This window comes from Kryptolebias marmoratus, linkage group LG14 (assembly GCF_001649575.2).
Source record: "Kryptolebias marmoratus isolate JLee-2015 linkage group LG14, ASM164957v2, whole genome shotgun sequence".
NCBI lineage: Eukaryota > Metazoa > Chordata > Actinopteri > Cyprinodontiformes > Rivulidae > Kryptolebias > Kryptolebias marmoratus.
In genome coordinates this window covers 23,599,473-23,607,982 of record NC_051443.1, presented here as the reverse complement: position 1 = coordinate 23,607,982, position 8,510 = coordinate 23,599,473, and the positions used below count along the sequence as shown (strand labels likewise).

General features: G+C 47.9%; 1 protein-coding gene across 8 annotated transcripts; it reads left to right on the top strand.

Annotated features, from left to right (window-relative positions):
- Positions 1–220: 220 nt before the first annotated feature.
- Positions 221–8,164, top strand: gtf3c4 (general transcription factor IIIC, polypeptide 4). 8 transcript variants are annotated; one of them, XR_003039521.2, is made up of 5 exons: positions 222–572; positions 1,777–3,471; positions 4,535–4,665; positions 4,760–5,173; positions 7,982–8,041. XR_003039521.2 is itself a non-coding variant. In XM_017425544.3 (5 exons), exons 1-5 carry the CDS (start codon positions 264–266, stop codon positions 8,044–8,046), a joined length of 2,289 nt encoding a protein of 762 aa, XP_017281033.1. In that variant the 5' UTR covers positions 222–263; the 3' UTR covers positions 8,047–8,164. The 8 variants fall into 8 exon arrangements, 4 of the variants coding, with proteins under 4 accessions (XP_037835414.1, XP_037835415.1, XP_017281033.1 ...); XR_005234032.1 differs by having other exon boundaries at positions 1,777–3,481; XM_017425544.3 differs by having other exon boundaries at positions 5,085–5,173; positions 7,982–8,164.
- Positions 8,165–8,510: the final 346 nt, after the last annotated feature.

Genomic DNA, 8,510 nt, shown 5'->3' with positions numbered 1-8,510 from the left:
AAAAGTTGTCATTTTTCTTGATGACTGAGTGGATTTGATGGGGGAATGTTATAAGACATAACAGTTTAAATATGAATAAACTTCACTATAAAATATCAAACTAGCACGTTAAATTATTATTAAACGCCCTAAAACTAATATTCTCTTGGTTTGTTGATATGGTGGGCGGACTATTTAAAGCAGCGGAGGAAGTCCCGCCTCTCTATGCGCACTTGAGTGACGTCACTTCCTGTTGCCGAAAAAAAAAAGGAAAACAAAAAAAGATGGCGGCTGTCGGCGAATCGGCGCCGTCAGTGCCCAGCAATGTTGTCATCAAGACCGAGCCCGAGTACGAGGACGACGTGGTGTCCAGCCTGCGGGACGTGGCGGTGAAACGCGAGCCGGCCGTGCCGCTCCTGTCCCCGGTGAGCGGGCCGCAGCCGCTGGCCTGGTCGCAGGACCACCGCCTGGCCGTGAGCACCTCCGGCTCCCTGTCCGTCATGGAGCTGACCTGCGACGTCCGGGCCACCAAGCAGGACCTGACGCTGTCCCGGACCTCCATCCCGGTCCCGAACGAGGCGCACAAACTGCGGGTGAACGAGCTCTCATGTCCACCTGTGTCCACCGCTAATATTAGCTCCTCTGTGGCTAAACCCGGGCGCTTTAGCTGCTGTGCTAATTATGCTAATTAGCGGCTAAAAACACCACAGCTGGCAGCATCATTTTTGCTCAGCAGAATATACATTGAAAATACTTTTATTTGCAGCTTTAACTAATGCAAATAATAATTTAATGTAAACTTTTATGCTCAATTTTAACAGTTTGAGTCACTTTAAACGAACAACAGCATATAAGCAGTGCAGTTATTATTATAAATACCTCAATTTTGTTTCTGATTTATATTTAGCTTTTAATAAATGATGATTTTTTTGAGCAGGTTAATACAACACATAATGCACAGTTTGAGTTTATGATTTGTTTACTTTTTTTCCTTTATATTTTTCCTGAATTACCTGTAAGTCTGATGGAAACTTGTGTCGTATTTATGAAAGTAAACATTAATTATCTCTATTCCTTTTTTCTTCAAGTCTACTCCGTACAAAAAGTGAGTCGGAACAGTTCTGTGCTCATCTGCAGCTGTTATAGCAGGGATTTTAGACACGTGGTTGTATTTTTTTTTCCAGTGCGGAAGCGATAAATTATGAATTGTAAGGCAATAAATGAGAAGGCTGCATGTTGTCCGATGAGGCTGTGTGAGTTATTAAAGAAGTTGTGAGACGTGGGGAGGTTTCTGGTTCTGTACCGCTTACCAAAATGACCCCCGAGAGGCATGAAAGTGATTACGTTTTAATTGAAACGTTTAATATTTCAATTAAAACTTGCCATGTGAGGAATCAAGTCTGTTCGTTTTTCAGCGAGGCACCTTTCCTGCTCATCTTGTGTTGATATACGGCTTTATTTTTGTTTTGTTTTGTTTAAGGCGTGGGGTAAATGCTGTACAGCTGCACTGATCAGCTGACAGGGTGTCTTTAGGGTCATAAAAAGTCTTAAATTTAACAAACAAGCATTGATAGTTTATCACCTTGGAATTAAAGGCATTAGAGCAAATACTCCTCATGTTTTGTTTTGTTTTTTCACATAATGATTATGAAGTTTCTCTGATTCTGCTAAATAAGATTTAAACCTTTCCTTAAGATGTTGTGACGTCAGCTGGTGTCCATTTTTATTAGAGTCAGCTGTAAGCTGTAGTGGATGGCGTTTGAGTTTTAATTCTTCGCCTGTTTTTGGTTTTTAAAGGTGGGACCGTCAGTGGAGGTGGCTCAGGCGATGGAAAAGTTCTCCTTACATCCTGATCCCACGATAAGGCAGCTTTTCCTGACGGACGCGGTGATCAACCCATCAGTCGGCATGCACAAAGGTATAAAGTACGCCAGCTGGTCGCCGGTGGGCTGCGACTCCTGCGGGCGCTGTCTGCTCGCCTGCCTGACGCTCGACAACAGGCTCACCGTCCACAGCAGCCACCGGCGGCTCGAGTGGAACCTTCTGGTTGACCTCTCCAAGAAGTACGGCGAGAGGCTGAGGGAGCGCGCCTACGCCAGAAAGGACTGCGGGCCGCCCGAGGCCAACCTGCTGGACTTCGACGAGCTGCAGCGGCGGTTCCGTATGCAGACACCGCTCGGGATGGAGTGGTCGAGCGTCTACACGACCAGGCAGGTCCAGCAGGACAACGCCTGCGTGACCGCGGACATGGTCCTCCTGGCGGTCCTGATGGAAAACGGCGACCTCGTTTTGTGGAGGTTCGCGCTGCCGTTCGCCGACGGGGACGACGTGGAGTTCTACGACCTGATCGAGTCGGGCGTGGCCAGGCCCAGCGGCGTGGCGTGGTGGGAGTACGAGAACGCGGACCGCCGGATGAGCGGCCTGATCGTGGGCAGCGACGTGGGGCCGGTGAAGATTGTGCCCGTCGGCCTGTCGAAGGTGAAGGGCTACTTCACCCTCCGGCACCCCGTCATCCTGTGGAAGGAGTGCGACGACATGCCCGTGGAAAACATCAAATGCGTCTCCCTGATCCACCCCATCCATAAATCCAGCTGCAGCCTCATCGTCGCCTCGCGCAGCTGCTACGTCTTCTGGTGTTTGCTGATGATTTCGCCGACCGGCCTGAACGTGCACAACTCCCACCTGGCGGGGCTGCAGTCTCTTCCCGTGGTCTCCCTAGCGGCCAGTCAGCACGGCGTTGCGTTCTACACAGCCTCCATGGACGGGTGGATCAAAAAGCTGACTCCAACCTTTACGGCGAACTCTGTGATTTTTAAAGTGGAGGACTTGTTGCAACCCGAGAGCCTGACAGGACGGAGGATCTACGGGATCTCTGTGAGCCACAACGGGGCCTACATGGCTCTGGTCAGCACTCAGGGTCTGGTCGGAGGCTTCCACCCCATCAGCAGGACTTACAAGGTCCACTTCCTGGCCCTGAAAGCTCCTGAAACTGCAGCGGCGCTCCTGCTCGACTCCCCTGCACAGAACCTGCACAAAATGGCCGACCTGCTCGACCTGCTGAGGTCGGACATCTTGAGGAGCAAGCGCGTCCCCGCGCCGCTGCGGGACAAGCTGGACAAGAAGATCCAGGAAGCGGACTCGCCCTACTTGTGGCGCTTCAAGCTGTTTCTGCTGCGGGTCCTCCTCCAGGCGCTGCAGGCGCCGCAGAAGGACCGCAGCTGGAACATCGGCGTGTTGGAGGCGAACGGGGCGGGGCTCGGGGACCGGGAGGAAGGCGAGTCCGACAGGGTCAAACCGGAGAAGGAGGAGGAGGAGCGCAGGGCTGAGGTGCAGGCTCAGATCAGAACCGTGGAGACCCGTCTGATCAGGGAAAACATGAAGAAGGTGCTGGGCGTGGTTTACCTCAACACCTGGATCACGCAGAACACCAGCGTTCCCACCTGTGGCCTGATGGATTACCTGTCCAAAGACCCCAACGACAGAGCTTCAGAGGTAACAACTGGTAATGACTCTTCACCTCATCATCTCTGTGAATGTCCCGTGTTCGGTCGACTGATACGAGCGTCCATCTTTAGAAATCAGAGCAGCTGACGGCCGATGTGCAACACATTTACCAAAATAAAACAAGAATTAACTTAAATAAACATGCATTTACCAACACAGGCCTGATTAATTGGCCTGCCTCTGCGATGCAACGATAAGGTCGCGTTAAAAGCGACGTGATGCGCTCAGACGTTCTGATTTAAACTCTTCAGGTGTTTAACAAACAGTTCGTCATCTCAAACCAGTGTTTAGGGACGGGAGGGGCCGTCTTCTGTAAGAATTCGGTTCTTCTGAGGTCTCTCTCCCTCACGGCAGTGCAGACGGGATCGCCGCCACGCGCAAGTGGCCGTTTTAAGGACGGCGATCGGTTGAGAGGCCGGTTTTCTGTTTGCTTTTTATTCCCATCTTTGAACAAATCCAACATGTTGCAGCTGCATGGTGCAGCAAAAAGATAAATCTGCTTTTCCTTGGATGAAATTAAAGATTTCTTAGTAAAAATTGGCATATTTAATCAATTACCGAGGAGGAAAATGAAGATGCAGCATTTTTTTTTAAGTGAGAATGCTCCTTTTATGTGTTTTTTAGGTGTACAAGTTCTTCTAAGGGTTGTTAAATAAACATTTATTTAGGTTTACTTAATTAGTGTTGTGTTTTGTTGAATAAAACATATATATTTGGTCCAAATAAAAAATAATCGGTGCTGTATATCGGCCGTCGGCTGCCCTCGTATGTCTGATTGTGTGATTGTGTTACGGTTTCCATTAATAAACAACCTGCGTGGCTTTTATTTTACAGGAAAGCAACACAAGTTCAGTTCCAGTCACACGCAAACCAATTTAATCCACTTCATCCCACTTAAACCCGGTCAGATTTCATCCAATTGGAAAACAAAATCACTTTCGATAAATTATTAAACGCGAGCTGCTGAAAACACAGTCGTCAGGTTTAAGTGGTGCTGCTGGCTTGGCTGACGGCGTCTGCGTGTGTGTTGTTGTTGTTGTGTTGTTTTCAGGTCCTGATCGGCCACGTTAGGAAGAAGATGAACAAGCAGATGTTCTCGGAGCGCTGCAGCCTCTGTCAGGCCGCGTTGCCCTTCGACGACCACAAACAAGCCGTCTGCGAAAACGGACATGTGTGGCTCAGGTCGGGGACGCCGTTTGTTTGTTTCGTCCTCACAGGCGGCGCAGGGCTCTCCTTGTTCTTTCTTTATTTTTTTTTATTTTTTTTTTTTCCTCAGCCGACAGTTCCGGGAGGAGAATTAAAACCCCTCCTTTGCCAGTTTATTACTCCTCGGAGAGCGGCAATCAATCCACCCACCTTTTGATATTTACCCAAGCATCACTCTTCATCTTCTCATAAATCTCATCTGTCAGGCGTTCCCTGCTCTCCAGGTAGCTCGTGGCGCCTCTGCCGGGCTCAGATTTCCATCCCTGCGCCCGTCAAATGCACATCAGCGCCGTTTCCGCCAAACTTTTAGCTTCTCTGCCGGTGTGTGTGTGTGTGTGTGTGTGGGGCTGCCATCCAGCCTCCTAATGTATTTGTCGCGGTCTCCTTCCATCCAGGTGTGTGTTGTCGTACCAGGCCTGCCAGACGCTGACGTTCAGACGCTGTCTCCTGCAGGATAGCGTTGCCAGACTGCCAGAGCCTGAGGGTAAAGCGCCACTTTCCATCCACCTCCTCCTCGGTTCTCCCAGCCGCCGCGCTCCCTTCAGCCGTCCGCTCCTGTCACCCTCAACGTCAGCCTTTCGGCCCCGCTCCCCCGCGCTCAGATCCTCGCCAGACGCCTCAGGTTTCACCGCCCGCTTGAAAACTCAATACCTAATAAGGCGAGACAATTTTAAAAAAGAAATTAGCCGCGCGTTTTTTTTTCCGCGTCTCCTTCAGACTCTCGTTCGGTTTCATCGAGTTCAACGAGGAGGATTCGGTGCGTTCGCTTCCCCTGACTCGTCGGCACGTTTTTATCCGTTAAACCGAGGAAATAAGATGATTGGAAACTTCCGTTTGAGCCGCGGCAGACACGTAAACTACAAAATAAAAGCATCATTCTGTTTGTACGAAGTTATCGCAGCATTAAACGCTTCGTTAGCTTTGATTAATCCGAACATTTACAGGCAACGTTCAGAAATTCAGCACAATTAAAAGCAGCAGAAATAATTAGTCTATCTATTAAAAAAAAAATAAAATAAAATAAAACAAGTTTATCTAATTGTTCGTCCAGATTTTTCATTCTTTTCCTGAATGACAACGAAACACTTCACCTTCGCAGGAAGCCTGTTTTTTGTTTTTTTTTAATGATTTTTTTCCTTGTTGGATGAATATCAGTGTAATTAATTTAAATATGTCGTTGTTATAAAAGTCTGAATTCGAGGTCAGAGGATGCAGATGCCAAGATTCAGAAACCAGAGCAGCTGATGGTTGACGTAAACCGGTTTTTAAAATCACTTTTGGCTTGTAAATGTTTCCCGTTTACCCAAAAATAAATAAATTAATCTAATTGCCCACCTTAAATGAGCGTGGGTTGAACATTTAGAACAAAATGGGGTGTTTTTCGAGGTTTTTAAAGCGCTTGAATTTCGACTCAGGTGCTTGAAAGTGCATCTTGAGACTGATGTTCATCGAAACAAGAGTTTAGTCCTGAATCCACATCCTGCCGGCGTCAGCTCGATGTGACAGAATCATCCCAAGGAACAAACCGTCGACCGTTTCGTAGGAATCTGGATCCGCCGCTCTGAGCGGAGGACTCGTTTCGGGCTCCGAATGGATCGATTCGAAGGCAAACAACGGCGTTATTCGAGCTCTTCGCCATCGTGTCCAGTTTCTATGTAAACCGTCGCCGCTGCGAGGTGCTGGAAAATCTTAAACTGGCCTGGAAAGTGCTTGAATTCGGCTCCAGGAACCTTTGCTTCACACAGCTGTGCCCGACGGGGCGCCGTTTAATTAAAAAGTGGCAAAAATCGTCCAATTAATCAGCCTACCGCCTTAAAATTATACCTAAACTAACAGAAAATCTGTATATTTTCAGTCACGTTCAGATATAATCTTCTTTAGCTTCCTGTAGTTAAGATGCCGTAACTTTTTTTTTCTGCTTCTGACCCCTTCGGGAAGATAAATGAGAGATTTCAGCAGCAGTGGGTTTTGGTCCTCGTTGTGCTGAGAGTTGGAAGAGTCAAACATTGTTTTCCTCCCTGCTGTATTTATTTATTTTTGGGGGCAGGGGGGTTCTGCGTCATGTGGCTGCTACCTGCACCTCAGATCTTTCTCCTTCTTGTCTGGGAGCCCGAGGCTGAGCTCTGCTGGTCATTCCAGCCTATCTGAGCGAAAGGTTGACAGCTCTGTGCTGGGTTTTTTTTTTTTTTTTTTGGGGGGGGCGGCTGTCACAATCATTACCATTCCACCACACCGTCCACGAGCCAACAGACTCTCGCTGCTTTTTAAGCATTTTATATTAAATAAGACGTTAAATACTTCAACGCCGACCTGCAGCTTCAGAACCGGACGCACACGTTCGATTATAGCCACGCCCCCCTCCCCCTGCTAATGTTTGCCTTAATCAGGGGTCTCCAACCCCATCCTGCATGTTTTCCTTGTTCCTCTGCTCCAACACACCTGATTTGAATCAATGGGTGATTAACAGGCTTCTGCAGAACAAGAAGAGGTGATTTAACCATGAATCAGGTGTGTTGGAGCAGAGAAACAAGGAAAACCTGCAGGATGGTGGCCCTCGAGGACCAGGATTGGACACCCCAGGCCTAAATGTCTCACGGCAAGTCGCACCTGGACCACACCTGGCTGTTCGTTTCCGTCATCAAGCTTCGGGGAGAAATCGGACGTCCGAGCGAGCGCTCTTCTTTTCCGCCGGTTTGAGGTCGGGGGGGTGGGGGGGGGTGTTTGCCGGATTCATCCAATCAGGAACCAGCTCTGATGTGTTTGGGCTCCACGTCCCGTTGGAAGCCGACAGTGCTCCCTAGAGGCTGGTCCCAGTCCTGCCCTTTTCACGTAAACCAATAACGATAAAAAAAACAAAAGAAAAAAAACTCAAATTATTATTATTTTCTTATTGGTTTACTCACCGATTACCTGATTGGTTCTCCATGATGACTGTAGGCGGGGACGGGCGGAGTCTGGTTCCGTAAATCCAACATGGCCGCTCCCGTGAAACAACGAGAGGCGGCGACAGTTCGTCCAGGGCTACGACATCCCGTTAGTTGTTTCAGCCACCCGGCTGTTGGTTCGAGGCGCAGCTGAAGAGTTTTTAAATGTCGTTTCATCCGCTTTGAGCGTCCTCAGCACGACGCCGCCACCGCCGTGCTTCGGCCTGAGGGCCTCGCCTTAAGTGTTAGCAGCCGAGGCGCTAAAAGAAACGAACTGTCAGGAGCTCTAACGGAATAATAATGATATTATTATTAGTAATACTTTTTGTTTTCAGCGCAGATTTTTTACTGATTCCGTTTCCTCGCAGATCCGGAGTGGATAAAGAAGATCCTGCAGGCTCCCTGCGCTCTCTGCGACTCGCCGATGATCTGAAAGCCGACCCCTCCGAGCCTCTTTGTTCACCCACCTCAGCTAAAGAAACTCTATTTATTCTATATTCTCCATATTTTTTATTACTGTCTCTAAAAAGTGCAAATTAAATAAAAAAAAATAAAAAAAAAAAAAAGTCTTTGAGTGTTTCTCGGTGCTCTTATTTAGCTGCTAAAGGAATGTTTTTACCTCAGTCAAACTTTATTATGTTTTTCTTCCTCCCTGAAATTAATCCCCCCCCACCCATGTTTGCAGAAACAAAGTTTAAAAGTTATTATTATTCAGTAGGACTTCAGGGCGCCATAAATAAGCTCGCTTGTTTTCCTCATGTCGACTATATTTTAAAACCTTTGGTGTAGTTTTTTTTTTTTCATTACAAGTAAGTGGAACTTACTCTGAGAGTCCTATTTTAGTGGGTTTTTCTTTCTTTTTTTAATGTTTGAGCGCAACAAATAATACGGCGTGAA

Bases quoted from the DNA above. Each gene is read 5' to 3' on its own strand.
- gtf3c4 (XM_037979486.1), top strand. From the start codon at position 264: ATGGCGGCTGTCGGCGAATCGGCGCCGTCAGTGCCCAGCAATGTTGTC. The intron at 3,472-4,534 runs GTAACAACTGGT...TGTTGTTTTCAG, and splicing joins CCAACGACAGAGCTTCAGAG to GTCCTGATCGGCCACGTTAG. The intron at 4,666-5,084 runs GTCGGGGACGCC...CCTTCCATCCAG, and splicing joins AACGGACATGTGTGGCTCAG to GTGTGTGTTGTCGTACCAGG.